The 23733-nt window shown below is 37.0% G+C and overlaps 1 protein-coding gene across 2 annotated transcripts in view; it reads left to right on the top strand.

Moving 5' to 3' along the window:
- VWA8 (von Willebrand factor A domain containing 8) overlaps window positions 1–23733 on the top strand; it is a 417525-nt gene that overhangs the window by 26422 nt on the left and 367370 nt on the right. For both annotated transcript variants that reach the window (XM_028526305.2, XM_036011320.1), the window contains exon 3: window positions 21970–22100. In XM_028526305.2, coding sequence (XP_028382106.1) covers window positions 21970–22100 — 131 coding nt within the window. The remainder of the gene's footprint in view (window positions 1–21969; window positions 22101–23733) is intronic.

Raw genomic sequence — 23733 nt, 5'->3', positions numbered from 1 at the left:
TTAGGGGATTTTTTGCCAATTATTTTTTACTGTTATTTTTTCTTTTTCTCTCTTTGTCTTTCTAGGACTCTCAGTATGTAAATGTTAGTATACTAGATAGTGTCCCATGGATTTCTGTGACCCTTTTTATATTTTTTCTTTATTTTCTCTTTTTTTTCTGTTTCTTAGACTGTATAAACTCAGTTGACCTATGTTCAAGGTTGCTGATTATACTCACATCTGTTGTTGAGCTCCTCTAGTGAGTTTTTACATTTTACTTATTGTACTTTTCAACTTCAGAATTTCTGTTTGGATCTTTTAAGTTATTTCTTTCTTTAGTGATGTTTTCTGGTGAGATATTGTTGACATGGTTTTCTTTAGTTTATAGACATGCTTTCTTTTTAGTTCTTTGAAAATATTTGATTAGCTGATTTAAAGTGCTGTCTACTAAGTCCAATGTCTGGCTTCCTCAGAGAATTTTTATTGACTGCTTTTTTTTCCCTTTGTGTAGAGGCCATAATTTACTATTTCTTTGTGTTTCTTATACATTTTTGGTTGGAAAGTAGATGTATTAAATAGCATAATGTGCTACATCTCCCTTTCCCAAGGTTTGTTTTTACTCATTGTTTTTGTTGTTTGTTTGTTCACTGACTTTTGTGGACTGTTTTTCTAAAGTTTATATTCCTTGTCATGTGCAGCCACTGATGTTTTGGCTTAATTAGCTGAGCAGTTAGGTAATGATTGGACAGAAATTTCTTAAATGCTTTGAACAAATAAATTCTCTCAGTCTTTGGGCATGATTTCAGTGTTTCACAGATAACTTACAAGTATGTCTTAGTCTTCATTTTCTGCTTGTGCAAAGCTTTAATGTCAGCTACCTGTGTGAGATTTGGCCCTTCTCAGGATTTCCCTGGACATGTGCATAGTGTTTTAGACACCTAGGCATGCACTGGAGCTAAACAAAACCTCCTTTGGCCATCTCATTCCCAGTTTTTCCTTTAGCTTGAAGTGGTTTTGCTTCCTCAGGCAGCTGTGCTGTTAAGCAAGTATAGCTGATTTTTTTTGACAGAGCACCAGAGTAGTGCTGTTTTCTACACAGGGAGTTCTGAGTGGGTCAAATAAAGACAAATTCAAAGAATGGAGCTTTTCTTTTCAGGATGCTGCTGGATAGGTCAATATGGATGATTCCCTATGTGTGGGGCTTTTGGGGAGCTCCAGCCCTCTACTGTTCCTTTCAGTGGTTGCCAGACTGATGGATTTCACCATCAATGTGGTCAGTTGGTTCTCAAGACTACCACAGATGTGGGGAGAGAGATGAGAAAAGCATAAGTTAAAATGCCACAAAGCTCACTGTTGTTACTAAGTTCCATCCATTGTTATTGGATAAGTTGTCAGACCATTGAAATTCTTTCATTAATTACTAGAGTTTTGAAAAAGTTGACTTTTGGAAATTTTGCTAGTGTCCTTATTGCTTTTATGGAAGAGTGGATTTCAGAGGTCCTAGGCTTTGTTTTGCTTTCATTAGATTCCGGTTAAAGCTGAAGAGCTTTACATGCTTTGAGGAAAGGACCAGAATTTTCCCTTCAGCTGATTTGGGGTCTAAGTTCTGGTGCAATTCCAGAGTTCTCTTAATGCTTTATATCTCAATCTTTAGATGTACACACAATAGTCAACCTCTCTTTGCTTTATAGCTACCAGCTGTTTGGATTACTGGGGAATTCTCTTTGCATTGAGTCCTATATTCTGCTTTCTGCAACTCACATCTCTTTTGTCCAGGTGCCTTGCCTCTGTCCCTCAGAGGCCTTGTCAGAGAAGGTCAAGAGAGCCTCAAAGGGATTTATCTTAGCTCTTTTGATTCAGCATCATCCTTGAGAACTACCTTGCACTGAGTAAAGAGCTGAAGTGTTTTGGAAAGATTTCTGCTCTTTTTCTGTCCTACCCCCAATCTTCTGTGGGTTGTTGGCTTGCTTTTTAAAGAAAGGTTCAGCATGCTTCAGGAAGGATATTTCTCAGCTCCTGTCCTGCATCTGATTTTTACTGTACACCCCTGTATATTTAGTGAAGTCAATGGAAAAGTGTTAGTGGGTGGGTGGACATTTTCTCTGTGGCTGGGACTTCTCAGTAGATTAATTTATCATGCCAGCCCATGTGTGGCCATTACAAGTTTGCTAAAAGTTTACCTTGGTGATCCTGACACATCTATGGTAGATACTTTCTCCTAGGTACTTTACCATTCTACTAGGTAGGAATAAAAACTAGTTCTGTGTCTTTTCTCTCCTTGAAAGGGCTCATTACTTTTTAGAATCTAGTTCATTTAGGTTTCTTAGTATCTTTAGCTATTTGATAGGCTTTTAAGAAACTATGTTTTTTGTAGATTAACTGGCTTGTTCTGGTTGTTAGGCTGGAATTGAAATTCTTTTATAATTATCCTTAAGCTAACTAGATGTGGGAATCATTTTTAATGTTCATTATTTATTGGTATGCCTAATTATATTATTGTAATAAATAAGTTTTCTGGGGTTAGAGTAGTGATATAATTCTTTATTATACTTATCTAGAGAAAAATTAGCAAAAATTCTATAACAACTTACGTGCCCTATGTACACAATAGTTGAAAATCATGAATTTTTCTGATTTTTGGCTCTTCTCTTTTTTTTTAAATTTTATTTTAATAATTGTTCAGGCTCTTCTCTTATTATGAATGTGGCTAATGTTTTATAATAAACTTCAGAAGTGAGGAATGATAGTCACTGCTAATAGACAGTAGGAAAACTTTTATGTAGTCTGAGTTCTATAGGGTAACAACTGCTGGGGGGGAACTTATATTTATAATTTTGGTGTCTGTACTACTTTCTTTCTTTTTTTTAAAGATTACTATGGGTTTGTTGAGGTGGTGGTTTTGTGTGGGGGATTGGAAGCATGCTTTGAGGGTAGAAGGGAGATGCTATCTGTACTACTTTCTAGATGTGTGAATTTCATTTTCTTTCTTTTATACTTAAATGTGTTAATTTCTGTAGTCATTCAACTGACCCAAGTCTCCTTGATTATATGGGGATGATATTTCAACTTTATGGATATATTGTAAGGATTAAATCAAATAGCATAAGGAACATGTGTGTGATAGTGCCTGGCACACACGGTTTAGTAAATGCGTCCCTGACACAACCATTTTCCCAGTTTCCTGATTTTTCTTCCTTTTTTAAATTGATTAATTTATTTAAAATTATATTTTATTGATTATGCTATTACAGTTGTCCCAATTTCCCTTTTACCCTCTTCCACCCTGCACCACCCACTCCCTCAGGCAATGCCCACACCATTGTTCACGTCTATGGGTCATGCGTGTAAGTTCTTTGGCTACTCCATTTTTTATACTGTACTTTACATCCCCAGGGCTATTCTGTAACTACCAATTTATACTTCTTAACCTCCTCATCTCTTCACCCATTACCCTACAACACCCTCCCTTCTGGCAACCATCAGAACTCTCTCCATGTCCACGCTTCTGTCTCTGTTCTTGTTTGTTTAGTTTGTTTTTTAGATGCAATTGTTGATAGATATGTATTTATTGACATTTTTATTATTCATAGTTTTGATCTTTTTCTTATAGAAGTCCCTTTAACATTTCATGTAATAAGGGCTTGGTGATGATGAACTCCTTGAACTTGACCTTATCTGGGAAGCACTTTATCTGCCCTTCTTTTCTGAATAATAGCTTTGGTGGGTGGAACAATCTTGCCTGTATTTCCCTGCATTTCATGACTTTGAATATTTCTTGCCAATCCCTCTAGCCTGCAGTTTCTTTTACAAAATCAGTTGACATTCTTATGGGAACTCCCCTGTAGGTAATTAAATTCTTTTCTCTTGTTGCTTTTAAGATTCTGTTTTTATCTTTAAACTTTGGTATTTTTATTATGATGTGTCTTGGAGTGGGCCTGTTTGCATCCATCTTGTTTGGGTCTCTCCGTGCTCCTGGACTTGCATATCTATTTCCTTCATCAGATTAGGGACATGTTCTTTCATTACTTTTTCAAATAGATTTCCAATTTCTTTCTCTTTCTCTTCTCCTACTGGCACCCCTATGAGGTAAATGTTGGAATGTTGAAGTTGTCCCAGAGGCTGCTAATACTACCTTCCTTTTTGATATTCTTTCTTCTTCTTGTTCTGAATGTTTGTTTTTTGTTCTGAATGGTTTGTTTGTTTTTTGTTCTAAATGGTTGTTCTGAATGCTTCCTTATGTTCCAAATCGTTGATTTGATTCTCAGCTTCATCCCCTTTATTGTTGTTACCCTGTAAATTGTTCTTTATTTCAATTAGTGACCTTTTTGACTGGATTTTTTTATGCTGTTTATGTCCTTGCTAAGTTCCTCGAGCATCCTTATAACCATGTTTTAAACTCTGCATCTGATAGTTTCTTATTTCCATTTTGTTTAGTTTTTTTCCTGTAATTTTGATCTGTTCTTTCATTTGGATCATGTTTCTTTGTCTCCTCATTTTGGCAGCCTCCCTGTGTTTGTTTCTATGTATTAGGTTGAGCTGCTATGACTCCCTGTCATGGTAGCTTGGTCTAATATAGGCTTTATATAAGGTGCAGTGGCACAGCCTTTCCTATCACCCAAGCTGGGTACTTGAAGTGTGACCTTTGTGTGGGCTGAGTACATCCTCCAATTGTAGTTTAGCCTTGATTGTTGTTGGCAGATCAATGGGAGGGATTTACCCAGCCCATTCAGCTGCAAGTATTGGCTGTGACCACTGACCACCAACATCCACCCATGGAGGATCAACTCTTCAAGGATTAGGGTGGTGGGGCTCTGACATGGTTTGTGACTGTCCACTGGGTGCATAGGCCCTGAGGTTTCTTAAGTGATGCAGGCCAAGGTCAGTCTCCACTTATGTTCTGCCTGGGCCATGCTACGTGGGCTATAAAGCAATCTGAGATGGCTGCTACTTGTGCTGGGCTTGGAGGTTCCCAGGTGAAGCCAAGCTGTGAATCTAGGCTGGCTGCTGCTAGTGCTGGGCCTAGCACTGGGGCCATTTAGCAAGAGGTACAGAGGCTGGGAACTTCCTGAGTTTGGCTGTTGCTTGTTTGAAAGGATTTAGTAAGTTGTGAATCATGAGCCAAGACCAGTATTCATATGGAAAGCCAGTGTTAACAGATTGGTGGGCAGTAAGTTGGGTGGGATTGAGTCTCAGATCTCCAGGGTAGGGCTAATGGTGTTAGCCAGGTTTTGGAGTCTTAGATATCACATTCACCTGCTGACTTTGTGCCTCTGTGGGCTAGGGGTCAGAAAAAGGACAATGGCCTCTGCCTGCCATTCTCCCTGGGAGAAAATTGGCCCCCAGGTCCTGTCTCGATGCTAGATACTTCAGTTCCTCCCCGTATGCCACTGCTACTCTGGTGCTGGACCTCTGAGATAGTGAATTTGAATAAGTTTGTGTGTGGGTTCTTTAAGGGGAACTGCTTGGGACTTCAGAAGTTTCTTCCACCAACTCAATCCCGACTGGTTTTTGCAGCCAGAAGTTTTGGGGACTTCTCTTTTCCTGGCACTGGAACCCTGGGCAGTGGGGACCTGAGGCTCCAAGAAGGCTGGGACTTCTTGCTCCTAGATATCCCTCCTGAGTTTTTATCCACCGCACATGGATATGGAACCAGTTGTTCTGTATCTCTGCCCCTCTTACCAGTCTGTATGGATGTGGTATCTTTAATACCACATCTGTAGGTCTCGGTCTTCCTTTCAACTTGATTTCTGACAGTCTGAGTGATGGTTTTTCTATATTATAGTTGTAATCTTGATATTGTTGTGCGCAGAGGTGAGTTGTGTTTATCTATGCCGCCATCTTGACTGAAAGTCATTCCCTTGTTCCCTTTCACTTTCCATCACCCCATGCCTGTGACACTGAATATGGGATTATTAGGGCTGCTCTGAGTCAGCTTAAAAGATATGCTAAAAATATCTTTTCTTCATTCAGTCTTACTCTTAAAAGATGAATCTGGAATATAGTTAATCTAGATTTGATTTGGAACTTTTCCTCAAGTTGTTTGCAGGATCATAAATGGCTGTAGAACTTCAAATAAGCTTTAATTCTCATTCAGAATCAAACTTAATGTATTTATGGGATGGAAAGAATGTTGGCCCTTTCAGTCTCACCTGAACAGGAAACATAGTCATTGCCTGACTGCTCTCAACAGAGGATAGGTATCATTCCTTTCTCTTAACAACTAAGATGGTATAGTTCACTATGTGGGTTCTGCTGTAATATTTTACCATAGTCACAAATGTTTAATCACTTGGGGGATCTTCTTATGAAGTGAGAAAAGTAACAAGACTATACTAACTTTAAGGATTCAAGGGATCTGAGCAATAATATCAATTTTGAAACTTATAAACATAGGCTTTGAATGAATGTATTTTTATATTTTGCAAGTGAATGAGGGGCAATGCAGTGGCTGGCTCAGATCAAGTCCCAAAGTGTAAATGATATCTGTTTCTAAATATAGAAAAACTCCCATAAGTTACCAGCAAACCCCCCAGAAAAACAAAGAAAAACGCAACATTTTCTGGTTTAGATATTTTCAATTTTTATTACTGTTTTCGTGCATTTCTTATCTAATCAAAATTTGTTATTTTGTGTTTTTTATTAGTAGCTTTGTTATTGTTACACTTTGAAATTTATCTGAAGTGTTTATATTGCAAGCAGTTAGATGGGTCATAGACTCCAGTTTGCATTTTTTGTGCTTTTCATCCATTCATTATCATTCCTACCATATTCACAATATAAGTATCTTTATCTGTTATTTTTTGTCTATCAAGATGATGGTGCGTATCATATGTTTTACCCAGTAGTACATAGTTTCTACTATTCTTTCTTATCAGCAACCCTTCCCAGTTCTAAGAAAAATACTGTTGGGAATTTGGTTAACTTGAAGTAACTGGCTGAGCTAAATCAACAAAATCCTTTTTTAAAAATTTTAATTTCTTTACAACAATGTGAGAGAGAAAAATCGATTGGTTGCCTCTTGATAGCACCCTTACCAGGGACTGAACTTGCAGCCTAGTCATGTGTCCTGACTGGGAATCGGACTGGCAACCTTGTGCTTTGTGGGATGACACTCAACCAACTGATCCACAGTGGTCAGGGCTCAACCAAATCTTATGTATCCACATAAGCATTATGGGGTTACTACATATTGGTTGGACAGATATATTGTATTGCGTACTATAGCATGTTTTTATACACCTGTCTACTGTATTAAATTCAGCTATTGTATACTTTGAACTTTTTCTTTCTTGTCTCAGAGGCTATATCTCAAATGAGAAAATGACAATTATTTGGCTTGCTATTACATGAGTTATTGATTAGAGATTATGGGTTTTGGTTATTAGAAAACTTTGTTGGATTTTTTCCTTCTCTTGGAGCTATTTAAAAAAATATTTTGGAAATGGTATTCTGCTGAACTTTGATAATGTATTACTTTCCTTCCTGTATTTATGCTTCAATTTAGCTTTTTGCCTTTTGGATATTTAATATTTTCCAATGGAACATAAATGATAGACTTTTGTTAAGGAAAGGAACTTTAGCAATTATTATTCTCTCTGAAACTCATTTCATAGCCAGGAAAATAGGACCATAAGAAAGAGGTCAGAAGACTCATTAATTAGTAGCAAAATCTCATGCAAAGCCTAGATTTCCTGACTTCAGTTTGGTTTTCCTTTTATAATCTGTCTCAATGGCTCTGGCTGCTATTCTTTAAAAGAAGTCTTGAAATGGAAAGAAGGCTTTGTATGTTAGAAAAGTCTTAGAATTTAAAAGTGTGAAAGATTATTGAAAAAATACTGAAATAGTTGAGGCATGGCAGTGCTGTTTTATTTCTGTCTTTGTCAGAGTTATTATTCAGAGCACTAAAAATCACACTGTCTTTTACTAATGAAGAAATTAAAACCACAGTGTTAAAATACGAACTTTGATATTCATATTTAACGTCTATCTAATAGAATGGTAGAACTCCTGCTGGCTGGCCAGTGGTGTAGACTGGAAATATTCTTACGTGGAAGTCTAAAATTCTATTAAAAACCTCTGGACAGTAGTAGTACCTTATTAAAGTAAAATTTTTTCAATTGGTGACTGTGTGATTGAGATAATGAGTGCTTATACTTTATAGTCAGTTGTCATCTTTTCATTCGCACTGTCACAGTGTTGGGCACAGCAGGCCGTCCTTTCTGTCCCAGTCATCTGTGTACCCCAGTGCCTGGAATGTAATGGGCACAGTAGTTTGATTGTTCTTCAGTTTTTTATTACCCAGGTTTTTTTTTTTTTTTTAACTTCTGCCTTGACCAGTAGTATAACTTCCACTTACCATCTTAGTTCCTACTCTCTCGCCTGTAAGTGTTGAAATGGATAACTAAAGCTTTTTTGCCTTTTTGTATGAAATCTGAAATCTCATAGCTTAGATGAAATTGGCAGCTTTTGAAGAGAGCTTCCTTCACGTTTTTGTGCTTGAAGTTAAACTATATAGTATCAAACTTAGTATTTCTTCCAGGGTTTGCCTTACGAAGTTGTGTTCCTGGGTAGCAGTTCTCAATAGATGACTTTAAACCTGACCTCAGAGTACTATTTCTACTTCCTTCAATAATCTTCTTGTTGCAGTCTGTGGACCAATTATATGTGAGGGCCTTTAAGGTTTACTGGACACATTGACCTCTTATCCAAGCAGTTAGGGCCTACAAAGATTTTCTGGAAGAATTACAACCCCTGGGCTCTTAAAATAGTGAGTTTTGGCATAAAGTCAACAGGATGAGAGTGGTTTTCTTTTTTTGGGGGGGTGCTTTTTCTTTGATTTGCAAATAATTTTTTTAAAAAGGTTTTATTTATTTACTTTTAGAGAGAGGCAAAGGGAGAGAGAAGGAGAGGGAGAGAAACATCAATGTGTGAGTCTCACTCGTCCCCACCTGAGGACCTGGCCCACAACCCAGGCATGTGCCCTGACTGGGAATCAAACCTGTGACTTCTGGGTTTGTAGGCTGGAACTCAATCCACTGAACCGCACCAGCCAGTACAAGTTTGCAAATAATTTTAAAAGCTTTGAGAAACTCATCAGCATCATAAAAGACAGTACCCTATGGAAAAACCTGCCATTTTTGTGTAAATATAGATAATGTGGAACAGTTTTTGCAGCTACTTGTTAGTTTTAGTGAATTAATGACAAAAGTTACACAGATGGTTTCCAGGAAGTTGTTACCTAACATTCCCTTATTTAATAGAGTCAGAACTTGAAAAGCAGTCTGAGAAACAAGGCCTCCAGTCCTTAAGATTTACCTTATTTTTAATAGCTGCACTAATTGTCTCTCATTGTATGGGAATTTGAGGAAAGGATTTCCTTTGAGATTTCTTCAGATCCATTTTTAAGAATGGAGCCCTCAAAAGGAGGAATCCCATCAAAAATGTCCCCTTGCCTTAAAATCCTTTAAGGTGACCTGAAGTCTCTGGAGTCTCCACAGCAATCTTTATTCAGTGCCTAATTTTTCTTTAATCTTTTTTCTTCCAGGCACCATATTCAAGATGACTTAAAATTTTTGAATACATTTTATTTTCTGTTTAATGACTATTGTTGCTTTTGTCAAATTTCATCACAGATGAACAATTTTTGAGCTGTATAATATGTTACATAGGAAGGCTTCTTTAGATCTGCCTGGTAATTTAGCCACCATTAATGACATTGTTTAAAGAGAAAATGAATTCAAGCTGTAAATCCCTAACTCAGAATCACATTTTTAATGTATATATAACACATATGATAGAGAGAGGATTAATACCCATAATATACAAATATATCTTACAAATGGATGAGAAATGTCATGTGATCCAGTAGAAAATAGGCAAAGAATTTACTGGTAAATAGGCATGCCAGAGGAAATGAAATGCAAATGGATAATAAGTTAATGAGAATATATTCTAACCCTGATTAATAATTTAGAGAGATACAAATTATATGTATATATAAAATAAAAAAGCACTTTCATGCATCACCTGGGTCAAAATTTAAAAGAATTGCAATGTTTAGTACCTACCAGGTTACAGAGAAATGGCATTGTCATACATTGCTGGTATAATCATGAGTGCATATGACCTCTTTGGAAAATAATGTGGTAGTAGCTATTAAAATAAAGACTACACATCCCTTTTGATGTAGCAGTTTCTTTTTAGGTTCTATTCATTAAGAAAAAATCAGGATATAAAAGAGAATATTTGTTCACAATATATATTGCAGCATTTTGGTGTTTTGGGCAGTGATAAAAGCTAGAAGCTGAGTGAATCAAGAAGAATCACTGAATAAATTGTTATATGCTCATTTGGGAATCTTCTAGAGCTGTTTAAAAAGATTGATTAGATTTATATCTGTGTACCTTGAGGCTGCCCATGTAATGTTGTTTAGCAGAAATTGCAGACTGCAGAGTTGTGTATAAAGTATGATACCATTTTTGTTTAAAAATTTTTTTGAAATACCTTTTACAGGTGTTCTATATACAGAGAAAAATTGTTGAAAGATGTACTCCATGCTGTTAAATTTGGACTTCCTTCTGGGGCGTTGGTTTAGGAGTGAGATTAAGAATGGGAGGGGTTGCCCTGGACGGTGTGGCTCAGTTGGTTAGAGATTCACCTCATAGACCAAGATGTCATGTGTTCAATTTCTGGTCAGCGCACATACCTTGGTTGTGGGTTTGATCTCCAGTTGAGGCATGTATGAGAGGGCAGCAGATCAATGTTTCTCTCAAATCGATGTTTCTCTCTCCCTCTCTGTCCCTCTCTCTCTCAAAGCAATGAAAAAATGTTCTCAGGTGAGGATAAAAAAAAATAATGGGAAAGGTTAGGGGAGATCGTTAACAAATTTTTAAATTTTTTAAAATTTATTTTATTTTATTTTTCATTTTTAAGTATTTTTTATTGATTGTGCTATTACAGTTTTTCCAATTTCTCCCCCTTTCTCCCTCATTCACTCTGTCCCCCTGAATCCTCCATCATTCCCCCCGCCTTAGTTTATGTCCATGGGTTGTACATATAAGTTCTTTGAGTTCTCTGTTTCCTATACCATTTTTTATCTCTCCCTGTTTATTTTTTGCCTACCAATTATGCTTGTTCTTCCCTGTACCTTTTCCCCTCTATTCCTCTCTTCCCCTTACCCACTGAAATCCCTTTGTGTGATGTCCATTTCTCTGATTCTGTTCCTGTTCTGGTTGTTTGCTTAGTTTTTGTTTTTGTTGTTTTTCTTTTATTTTAGGTTCATTTGTTAATAGTTGTGAGTTTGTTGTCATTTTCCAGTTCATATTTTTGATCTGCTTTTTCTTAGATAAGTCCCTTTAACATTTCATATAATAAGGGCTTGGTGATGATGAACTCCTTTAACTTGACCTTATTTGGGAAGCACTTTATCTGCCCTTCCATTCTAAATGAAAGCTTTGCCGGATAGAGTAATCTTGAATGGAGGTCCCTGCTTTTCGTGACTTCGAATATGTCTTTCCAGCCCCTTCTTTCCTGCAAGGTTTCTTTTGAGAAATATGCTGATATTCTAATGGGTACACTGTTGTAGGTAACTATCTCCTTTTCTCTGGTTTCTTTTAGGATTCTTTCCTTAATCTTGGGTAGCTTAATGATGGTGTGCCTTGGTGTGTTCCTCTATGGATCCAACTTCTTTGGGACTCTCTGGGTTTCCTCAACTTCCTGGAAGTGTATTTCCTTCTCCAGATTGGTCAAGTGTTCCTTCATTATTTGTTGAAATAATTTTTCAATTTCTTGCTGTTGTTCTCCTTCTGGCTCCCCTATAATTCTGACATTGGAACGTTTCAGGTTGTCCCAGAGGCTTGTAAGAGTCCCTTCACTTTTTCAAATTCTTGTTTCTTTGTTGTCTTCTGGATGGGTGTTTATTTTTTCTTTTTGTTTCAAATCATTGCTTTGAGTTCTGGTGTCCTTCCTGTCACTGTTGGTTCCCTGAACTTTCTGCTTTATTTCTCTTTGGGTATCCTTCATTTGTTTTTTCATTTTTCGACCTCAGTCAGATCTGTGAGCATTTTGGTTACCAGGGCTTTAAATTCTCCATCAGATAGGTTGGTGATCTCCTCATTGCCTAGTTCTGAGGTTCTACTCTGTTCTTTCATTTGGGCCATATTTCTTTGTCTTGGCACAGCTGATAGGTTGTAAGGGGGTGGGGCCTTAGGTATTTATCCTGGCAGGGCAACTCTTTTTGCTGTGCTTCAGTGCTGCCTGTGGGGGAGGGGCCACAGAGGGAACAATGAAGATCCCCTGCTTGTCCCTAGTGCACTTTTCCATTGGACTCTTGTGTGAGACTGGGAGTATCTCCCACTACGGGAACTCCAGCTGTAGCCCACAGCCACCTCTGAGTCCCCTTAAGTCCAACTTTGGGACTCTCTGATCTTCTTGGACTTCCTGGAAGTCTATTTCCTTTGTCAGATTGGGGAAGTTCTCCTTTATTGTGTTTTCAAATAAGTTTTCAATGTCTTGCTCTTCCTCTTAACCTTCTGGCACCTGTATGAATCAGATGTTGGAATGTTTAAAGATGTCCTGGAGGTTCCTAAGTATCTCCTAATTTTTTTGAATTGTTTCTTCATTGTGTTCTGGTTGAATGTTTATTTCTTCTTCCTGTTCCAAACTGTTGATTTGAGTCCTGGTTTCCTTCCTTTCACTGTTGGTTTCCTGTACATTTTCTTTTATTTCACTTAGTATAGCCTTCCTTCTTCTTTTTTTTTTTTCTCTAATTTGCGACCATATTCATCCAGTTCTGTGAACATCCTGATTACCAGTGTTTTGAACTGTGCATCTGATAGGTTGGCTCTCTCTTTATTATTTAGTTGTATTTTTTTCCTGGTGCTTTGACCTGTTCTTTCATTTGGGCCATTTTTTGTGTGTGTGTGTTTCAGCGCACCTATTACGTAGTAGGGGATGGAGTCTTAGGTGTTTACCAGGGTGGGGCAACACACTTTGCTATGCTGTTGAGCTTTATGTGGGGGAGGGTACTGAGGGGAAACAATGTCACTTGCTTCACTCTCAGCCAGTTTTTAGTCACTTCCCTTTCTTCCCACAATCAAATTGGAACCCAATTCTGGTGCTGATCCCCATGTGGGTGGGTTTGTGTTGGTCTCCCCAAAGAACTCTCCTGGGAGATTGGGAGTTTCTCCTGCTGCCTCAACCCCCACAGATGTTTTCAATCAGAGGTTTGAGGCTGTATTTCCCCATGCTGGAACCCTGGATTGCTTGGTCTGTCTTGCTCCCCAGTTGTTCCTCCTGGTTTATCTGCATGCGAATGTGGCACCACCCAGTCCATAATCCACTGCCTCACTGAGAGTCCTCTCTGTCCAGCTGTCCATCTCTGCCCCTCATACTGGTCTGAATTAATGTTTCTTTAACTCCTTGGTTGTCAGACTTCCATACAGTTCAATTTTCTTTCAGTTCTGGTTGTTTTTTGTTTTTAAAGTTGTTGTTGTCCTTCTTTTGGTTGTGTGAGGAGGCACAGTGTGGCTACCTATGCCTCCATCTTTGTCGGAAGTCCAATAAAACATATTTAAATAAAGAAAATTCACCTTTTTTATTAGCAAACTGAAGAACAATCAGAGTTATACCTATAATCACAGTTTAGTTTGTACACCAAGATACTTTCTTAAGTAAGAGAGGAAGGCATAGAGTTACTTAAAGCTGGAACCCTGGTAATTGTGTATAATCTTGAGGATACCTGTGGGAGTGCCTTCTACTTAGCATGATCCTCCTGTGTGTTGAGAACCACTGGTCTAAGGCACATCTGACAATTCTCATCAATCCCTTCCTTTATTCTTGCCAATAGTGGATCTCAGTTAGTAGCAGTACCTCCACTAGTCTATGCCTGCCAGAAGGCATCTGGAAACATCTGGGGGAACTTTTAGTTGTTGTAAAGCTTTGGGGGATAGGTATAATTCAGTACACCACTGACATTTAGAAATGCTAAATACAATGTCCAAGACAGTCCCATCTGCCTAACATGTCAATGGCATCCTGTTGAGGAGTTCTGTGTCTGTGTTATTTGGTTTTTTTCAAGGTCTATGTTGCTTACACACCACTAATGCAGTATTTTTAATTCACAATTAAGTCCAGGGAAAGAGTTTCTTTCAGTTTCCCCATATTTTGAAAGCTGAAATTGTCAGGAAGGTAAGTCAGGATATCTAAGACTCTTATCACCACTGCATTTGAGTTCTACATAACTTTCTTAATATGTATAAGTAGCTTCTGAATCCTGTGGCTGGCATTGTAGTCTATGCTGTATCTTTACAAAGACCTCTTCTTTTCCCTTATTTCTCCTCCCCTCAATAATGGTAATCAGAATGGTCATAATTTATTGTATTCCTGTCAAGTGCCAGGTAAAAATACAAATGATTTTTTGTGCAGTATCTTACCTAGATCCCACAACAACCCTGAAAGGTGGCAGACTATAGGAAAGACACAGCCTTGAGCTGAACCACTCAAATCCCCATTCTGCTGCTTGCTAGCTATGTAATGTTAAATCAGTTATTTAAACTGTCTGTGCTCAGTTTCTCCAACTATATTATAGAGATGATAAATGTACTTAATTATAAAGTTATTATGAGGATTAAATTAGGCATACAGAAGCATTCACTAATAGTACTACCCTATAGGCATTTGTTAAATACTCATTACCCTCTGTCCACAGGGGATAAGTTCATAAACCAAGATATAGACCTACATTGTTTGAGTTCAAAGCTTGCATTCTAGCCATATATCCTATTGCCCCTCTAAAATCTTTTTGACAGGCTCTACCTTTAGGTCCAATACTTTCCCTATAATATGGACCCCACTGGGCTCCCTCAAGTTTAGTGGACTTGCTTTTCTGGCCATTAATATATTTCTTGGATTTTGGTGATACCAATGAAATGTTTAACTCCTTTTATTAAAATTTCAAATTCATTCTGCTGTTTATGTTATCAGAGGACACATTTCTCAAAAAAATCCCATTTTCACTTATTCATATTTTAGTACAGTATATTTTTTCAAAGAAAATATTTGTCAGTAAATTGCATTAAATGACTGAAAGTAATATGTGCTGCTGTGTGGTATCTGTGGTATATTTTACACTAATGCTTGAAACTAGCTGTACTTTTAGTATGGCCTCAAGGACACATGAGTCATACTTAAAAGCATTCCAGAAATAGAAATGAGATGTAAGACTGTACATTATAAACATTTGCAAAACAAACTGAAACTGCCATGCATCACCTAATATGAGCACATCCCAGTGCATGAGAGAAATTCCCCACTTCAATGTTTTCAGGTACAACAAGCTACCTTCCAGGAGTCCCCATAATAACAAAATTATGACAAATAATACCAGAGAACTTGATCCTATATCCTATAATTTCCTTCTCTATGTAAAAATAAAACATCTGGTTCATGTTGGACAAAATTCTTTATTCAATTCCTAGCCAATACTTATTTAAAAAAATATGTTTTTTATTTTTGCCCAAGAATATTCAATATTTCTACTAAAGGTACATAAATGATCATTTTCTCCCTCTGCAGTCTCAAATTTATCATATATATAAATTAAAATTTCAGAAAATTATGCACAGTTCAAATTCCATTATAATAAATCATTCAAAAGAACTGAGGATTTTTTACTACCCCAAGAGGCAACATAATGTATGGAAAGAAAAAGTCTTCGAAGGCAAACAGGCTAAGTTGTGATTTCTCATCCTATCCTTTATCAATGTCCTTGGACAAGTATTCTGAATCTTCTGGGCCTAAGATTCTTTATTTTCAAAAAAGTGAGGATAGTATTTACTAGGTATGCTTATTGTGAGGATTGTAAGTAAAGTATTTTGTCCACCCCCTTGGCCAGTAAGAACCAGGTGTGGAAGGATATTAAAGAGGCTGATCATACCAAGAGCTGGCCAGAATATGGAGGAACTAAGACTCTTTTTTCTTTGCTGGTAGTAATATAAAATGATACAACCATTTTGGAAAACAGAATGGTGGTTTCTTAAAAAGTTCAACATGCGATAGAGCCATTTTACTACTAGGTATTTAACACACAAAAAAGAAAGCATATGTGCATACAAAGAATTATACATGAATGTTCAAAGCAGCTTTATTTCAAGAGCCTCAAAATGGTAACACTAATGTCCATAAATAGGTGAATGGATAAGCAAATTACAATATTTCCATATAATGGAATGCTACTCAGCAAATACAAAGGAATGAACTATTAAGACATGCAACATGGAAGAATCTCAAAAAAATATGCCAACTGTTAGAAACTAGACAAAAATGGTATATATTACATGATTCCATTGATATAAAATTCTAAAAATTCCAAGTAAATCTATAAAGTAAATCAATGATTCCCAGAGAATAGAGGAACTAGGGACATCATAAAGGGCTTGGGGGGAGGGTGGTTAATAAATTTATTTGGTCAGTATTTCAATTATAGTAATGTGTCATGGTCATGTGCATTTGCCAGAATTTATGAAATTTTACATTTTAAATACATGAAATTTATTGTATGTAATTTATAGTTAGTCACATGCTTAAAAAGATTTGAGGGTGGGAGGTGGGGATGGGTGGGGTGGGGGCATGATGGGGTGAAAATAGAGACAATTGTATTTGAAGAACAATAAAAAAGAGTAAAAGAAAGATTAGAATAATACATTAAAATATTAACTGTGCTTATTTGCCTTATGGATCATTGGGTTTTATCCCTTGTGTTTTTCAGTGTATTATGGCTTTTCCATATTGATTTTTATTTATCCATATTGTGTTTTATTTTTGTAATAGGAATGTAAGTTATGTTTTTTTTTTAAAAACAACTATTTTGCAGAGTAATAATAGCTATACTGGTAGTAGGAAAGAACTGTGATAAAGTAGCAATATAATGGGTGGATAATCAATATCAGTATTATGTAGCTATATTTTGACTGATCATTAGATCATAATTTAATACCCAAAGTTCAATTTGCAACTTAGGATCCTGAAGTGCTTATCTATAATGTGTTGCTAAGTTATGATAATTTACTGAAGAGGTATGTGTTGGTCTTAGCACTCACGACAAGATGATGACAACCAAAAACATAAAATGAAACCAAGGAATGACCTCTGGTTATGAACACATCTCAGAAGAACCAGGTATTTTCAGGTCCTGTCAAAAGAGTCCAAATTCTTTAAACATAAAGCATGAACTTTCTATTTTTATGAGTCAGGTTACAGAATATAGCAACTAAAACTTAGAGTGAATGTATTTTTACTTTAATAAGTTTTACTTTAAACATGGGGTTTTTATTAGATTTGGCTGATACATCCTTACCCATAACAAAGATCTAAAATGTATAAAGTGCAGAGTGGAGAGTAATACAGGGGGGGGAATAGGACACTGTGATAGCATAATCAATAAAATACATTAAAATATTTCAATATATTTTATTGATTATGCTATTACAGTTTTCTCATTTTTCTCTGCGTTATTTCCCTCCACACTAAACCCCCCTCCCACCATTATTCCCCAACCTTAGTTCATGTCCATGGGTCATACATGTAAGTTCTTTGGCTTCTCCATTTCCTGTACTATTCTTAACCTTCCCCTGTCTATTTTGTACCTACTATTTATGCTTCTTATTCCCTGTGCCTTTTCCCCTATTCTCCCCTCTTTCCTTCCCTAGTGATAACCCACCATGTGATGTCTAGTTCTGTGAATCTGTTTCTGTTCTAGTTGTTTGCTTAGTTCATTTTTGTTTTTTTAGGTTCAGTTGTTGATAGTTGTGAGTTTGTTGTCATTTTACTGTTCATACTTTTTATCTTTTTCTTAGATTAGTTCCTTTAACATTTCATATAATAAAGGTTTGGTGATGATGAACTCCTTGAACTTGACCTTATCTGGGAAGCACTTTATCTGCTCTTTCATTCTAAATGATATCCTTGCTGGATAGAGTAATCTTGGATATAGCTCCTTACCTTTCGTGACTTCGAATACTTCTTTCCAGCCCTTTCTTGCCTTCAAGGTTTCTTTGAGAAATCAGCTGACAGTCTTATAGGCACTCCTTTGTAGGTAACTCTCTCCTTTTCTCTTGATGCTTTTAAGATTCTCTCCTTATCTTTAATCTCGGGTAATGTAATTATGATGTGCCTTGGTGTGTTCCTCTTTGGGTCCAACTTCTTTGTGACTCTCTGAGCTTCCTGGACTTCCTGAAAGTCTATTTCCTTTGACAAATTGGGGAAGTTCCCCTTCATTATGTTTTCAAATAAGTTTTCAATTTCTTGCTCTTCCTCTTCTCCTTCTGGCAACTTTATGATTTGGATGTTGGAACACTTAAAGTTGTCCTGGAGATTCCTAAACCTTTCCTCATTTTTTTTGAATTCTTGTTTCTTCATTCTGTTTTGGTTGAGTATTTCTTTGTTCCTTCTGGTCCACATCATTGATTTGAGCCTGGTGTCCTTCCCATCACTGTTGGTTCCCTGTATATTTTTCTGTATTTCACTTTTCATAGCCTTCACTTTTCCCTCTATTTTGCAACCATATTCAGCCATTTGTGTGAGCAACCCGATTACCAGTGTTTTGAAATGTGCATCTGATAGATTGGTTATCTGTTTGTTGCTTAGTTGTATTTTTTCTGGAACTTTGATCTGTTCTTTCATTTGAGCCATTTTTTTTTGTCCCATGTGCCTGTTACATAGTAAGGGGCACAGCCTTAGGTATTCACCAGGATGGGGCAACCCACTTTGCCGCATTGTGGAGCTGTATGTGGGCAAGAGGTCTGAGAGGGAATAATGCCACTTGCTCAGCTCTCTGCCAGCTTTCAGTTGCTCCTTCTCTATGCACAAGCAAATAGGTCCCTTCTGGTGCTGATTCTTGGATGGGTGGTTATGTGTATGCTCTAGGACCCTGTTGGTCTCTCCAGTGAACTCTTCTGTGAGGCTGGGAGTTTCTCCTGCTTCCTCAACCCCCATGGGTTGGGGTTTGTTCAGTCAGAGGTTTGAGGCTTTGTTTCCCTCCACGCTGGAACTCTGGGTTGCAGGATCTGTCTTGCTCCCCAGTGTCTCCTCCTAGTTTATTCTCACACAAATGTGGGACTGGGTGCTCCTCCAGCTGCCACCTTGCAGTGAGTCCTCTCTACCCTGGTTGCCCATCTCTGTTCCTCATACTGGTCTGGATGAATGTTTCTTCTTTAAATCCTTGGTTGTCAGACTTCCATACAGTTCTATTTTCTGACAGTTCTGGTTATTTTTTGTTTTTAAATTTGTTATGTCCTTCTTTTGCTTTTGTGAGGAGGCAAAGTGTGTTTTACCTATGCTTCCTTCTTGGCTGGAAATCTAGAAATTTTCTTTAAACCTCAACACTTTATTAATTCCGACAACATGTCAAGGGTAGATCTTACATTTGATATGAACTACTGCCTTCGACTTTAAGAAAAATCTTGAAAATTGATATAGTTCCAAGGTCAAGGTGTTCAAAATGGAATGGAAGTATATAAAATTAAATTGAGAGTCTGTAATTATGAATAGTTATAAGTAGTTATAAATAATAACAGGTGGGAGGAAGATGAAGAGACCATTTGGCTTTAACTTCTAGAAACTTTGAGATTTCATATTTTAAATAGTCAAGTCCAGCTAATGGAAGTCAGGCACACTGCCAAAGTTGAATACAAAGGAGCAACACAAAACTGTAGGAATACAGTTACATGTGTAGGGGAGGCCTGTGTCCAAAGCTGAGATTTGTGAAACTTGAAGGAAAACCGCTCTCCAAGTGTTTATGTTTTTAATTATATATTTGATATCAGAGTAAGAAGAGGTAGAAGTTCTGCAGTACAGGGAATATTGTATAATTTTATTGATAGAAAAGTTGGAACTTTTTAACTCTTACTTTGTTTCATTCTTAAACAGCAAACAGATTGATTTCTTTGAAGTAAGAAAGAGTAGGCTGTATAATCACCAAGATGGATTTAAGCCTGAATTAGCAAATAGTTTTGTGAACATCTGGTAGTTATGAGGTTGACTCTCTCGGCTCAGATGAATTGCAGTGTAGCATCATGAAACTCCTTGATAGATTCTCAAAGGTATTGGTCTTAGAGCAATGCTTTCAACCTGTTTTTCATTGTTGCTCTATGAAGGATGTTTGTCTTCCAATTGTCTCTCCCAATTCCATGAAATTTCAATACCAAAGATATACTGTATAATCTGTTTTGCACAATAGCCCTTTAGGAGGATGACAGACCACTGTAATACTTAAGGATGTTTCTCAATTCCCCCACTAGGAACCAGTTTTTGCCCCCTTAGGGGTAATATTCCCCTGTGGTGTTGTGCATGTGCTAGAGGACTCACAGAGGAAGGAGAGAAGCCAAGAATTCCCACTGTGGTGATGCTCTAATCAACTGAGCTACCCTGCGAAGGCCCAAAATTTATTTTTATTTTTCCCAGTGATTAGATGTTAGATTTTTGGTGGAAGTAGGAGGAAGTACCCTAGTAATATGGTGTTGTCAGAATAGGGGAAAAACACTTTAGTCCTTGGTAAGTGTTCTCAGGTTGATCTTTGAACTCTTTCATGATCTCGCTGTGTAATTAAAGTTTTAAAAATATGGAATATTCAATAAATATAAATATATATATTTGTATGTGTGTTTTTATGGATAAAATGCAATACAGTAGTAAAGCAAACACTGCAGCCCACCCTCAGGTTAAGAGCTAAAACATTAACAGTACCATTGAAACTGTCGGTGAGAATCTGATTCCATGCCCAGGTGTCCATTATAGTGGATTTATCATTCTCTTGCCTTTTTGCTTTTTTCAAGCACTGTTTTATTACATATGTATATATTGCTAATGAATTCAATTTGCTAGTTTATTGAGTTCTATCAAAATAGTTTCTGAATGTGATTCATTCTGAGATTTAATTTTTTCACTCAATATTATACCTTTTAAGAGTTAAACATTTTGTTGAAAGTAATGGAAATTCATTTTTTGTCATTATATAATATTCCCTTGTGTGTCTTTTATCCATCTCCTGTCTTCAGTTTTATTTTGAACAACACTGCTATGAGTCTTCTATATGTTACCTGATGTACAAGGGCAAGAGTTTGTCTTATGTATCTGGGAATGCACTTGCTAGGCCACTGGGTCATTTACAAATGAGCAAACACAAATTAATTTTATTAACTCAACCGTTTTAGAAAATGTTTAGGTAGAAGATGAGTACATAGATTGGTGACTTAAAGTAGACTTAGAAGGGCATTTTATGGAGCTGTTTTCTATTTCCCAAAGAGTTGGTATAAATGAATAGGCAAATTCTAAAGAAGGCATTTAAGTCTTCATCAATCTTTTTAATTGTGAAGTGTTGTCAGGTTGATCTTTGAACTCTTTCATGACCTCACTGTGTAATAAAACAAAGTTTTAAAAGTATGGAATATTAATAAATATAAGTATATATCTGTATGTATATGTGTTTATGGATAAAATGCAAAAGTCTTACAATGCATTGCCAACATAAGTCATAATATAGTTTTCTTAAACTGTTGAAGACTACAATAATCATTAATTGTCTGGGATGATTTGATCATATCCCTTTTTATAACAAAAGGGTTGGACTCTAAAACTGTGAATGAATGATGATACTATTCCTCATATCACACTTGGAAATCATTTCATCCCTTTAGCAACACTTATAGGTGATTGTTCAAATGCTCTTATAAGCTTTTAAGTGTTATGTGACTCTTTGTGATGTTATAAACTTTGCTCTATTTTAATATTGGTAAGGACAATTTTGTTGTAAAAGTGTGAAAATTCACAAGGTGTATGTATCAATACATGTGTATATAAGTGTGTGTGTAAAACTGAAAATTACTGTTTAAAAAACTGTGAATAGTATAATATATAATTTTTATTGATTACTTGGAGGTTTATACTATCTGTAGTAGTCTGATTTGCATTTCATTTTATCTTTTTACTCCCTTAAAGTTTCAGACTCTCTGGCTCAATCTGTAGTTCAGCATCTAAGATGGATAATGCAGAAGGATCTTCTCGGGCAGGATGTCTTTCTAATAGGACCTCCTGGGCCTCTTCGACGCTCTATTGCTATGCAGTATCTGGTAAGCAGTCAATTCTTGTGCATTCCTAAAGGGTCTTAACATTGACAAGTTATGTTGGAAAATAAGTTAAAATTTAGAATTTATAAAAATATCAGGAGTAGTTATTACTTGAAAAAAATGTTAATGTTGAATGATTTGTTTATAAAGAATTTGGAATAAGTTATTTGGGAAATAAATGTATTGCTATTAATAGCTTTAGCAAATTTCTGCTATAACTAGAAAGTCCTCCATTTCTTTTTTAAAAATATTTTCTTGATTATGCTATTATAGCTGTACTATTACCCTCCTACATCCCCCTCCACCCTCCACACCCTCCCCCTCCCACATTCCCCCCTCTAGTTCATGTTCATGTGTCTTAAGTTCTTTAGCTTCTACATTTCCCATACTATTCTTGCCCTCCCCCTGTCTATTTTCTACGTACCATCTATGCTACTTATTCTCCGTACCTTTTACCCCTCTCTCCTCCCACTCCCCTGTTGCTAACCCTCCATGTGATCGCCTTTTCTGTGGTTCTGTTCCTGTTCGAGTTGTTTGCTTAGTTTCTTTTTGTTTTAGGTGTGGTTGTTAATAATTGTGAGTTTGCTGTCATTTTACTATACATGTTTTTTATCTTCTTTTTCTTAAATAAGTCCCTTTAACATTTCATATAATAAGGGCTTGGTGATGATGAACTCCTTTAACTTGACCTTATCTGAGAAGCACTTTCTCTGCCCTTCCATTCTCAATGAAAGCTTTGCTGGCTAGAGCAATCTTGGATGTAGGTTGCTGGGTCTGCCAGTTGCCACCCTTGGCTGGGGTTTGCCAGCCGCCTGCTTGTGCACCCAGGGTCTGCCTGCTGCGGTCTTACACGCCCGGTCCCAACGCTCTTTGTGCCACGACCCCTCCACCTGGCTTCCCAACTCCGTCCCTCCTACCAGTCTGGATGAACATGCCTATTTTAACTCCTTGGTTGTCCAACTTTCATACAGTTTTCTGTCAGTTCTGGTTGTTATTCTGTATCTAAATTTTTTAAAAAAGATTTTATTTATTTAGTTGTTTTTGGAGAGAAGGGAGAGAGAAAGAGAGGGAGAGAAGCATCAATGTGTGACAGATACATTGATCAGTTGCCTCTCACACACCCCCAGCTGAGGACCTGGCCCACAACCCAGGCATGTGCCCTGACTGGGAATCAAACCAGCAACCTTTGGGTTTGCAGGTCAGCTCTCAATCCACTGAACCACACCAGCCAGGGCTCTAAATTGTTATTGTCCCTATCTTAGTTGTGCGAGGAGGCACAGTGTGTCTACCTATGCCTCCATCTTGGCTGGATGAAAGTCCTCCATTTCCTTTCCAGTGGAAATGAAATATAAATTCAGTCAACAAGTGGCAGATAGAATCAGCAATTCTGAAATTATAAAACAACACTTAGTAATTTCATACAGCTTAGGGAATATTCTTTTACCTCAGATCCATATTTTAAAAGGACCAATAATTCTCTTGACTGTTTGATATTACATGGTCTTTAAAGAGAGCCCAAGGTTTGTAGAATATCTGTTATGTGTGACACTGTCTCTTTTTTCCTTTAAATAGATGAGAAAACAAGATAGATGAGTGAGTTATTCATTAAATAACTCACTGAAGCTCACTCAACAAT

The sequence above is a fragment of the Phyllostomus discolor genome, chromosome 11, assembly GCF_004126475.2.
Source record: "Phyllostomus discolor isolate MPI-MPIP mPhyDis1 chromosome 11, mPhyDis1.pri.v3, whole genome shotgun sequence".
Taxonomy (NCBI): domain Eukaryota; kingdom Metazoa; phylum Chordata; class Mammalia; order Chiroptera; family Phyllostomidae; genus Phyllostomus; species Phyllostomus discolor.
This window is presented reverse-complemented; position numbering and strand designations above follow the sequence as displayed.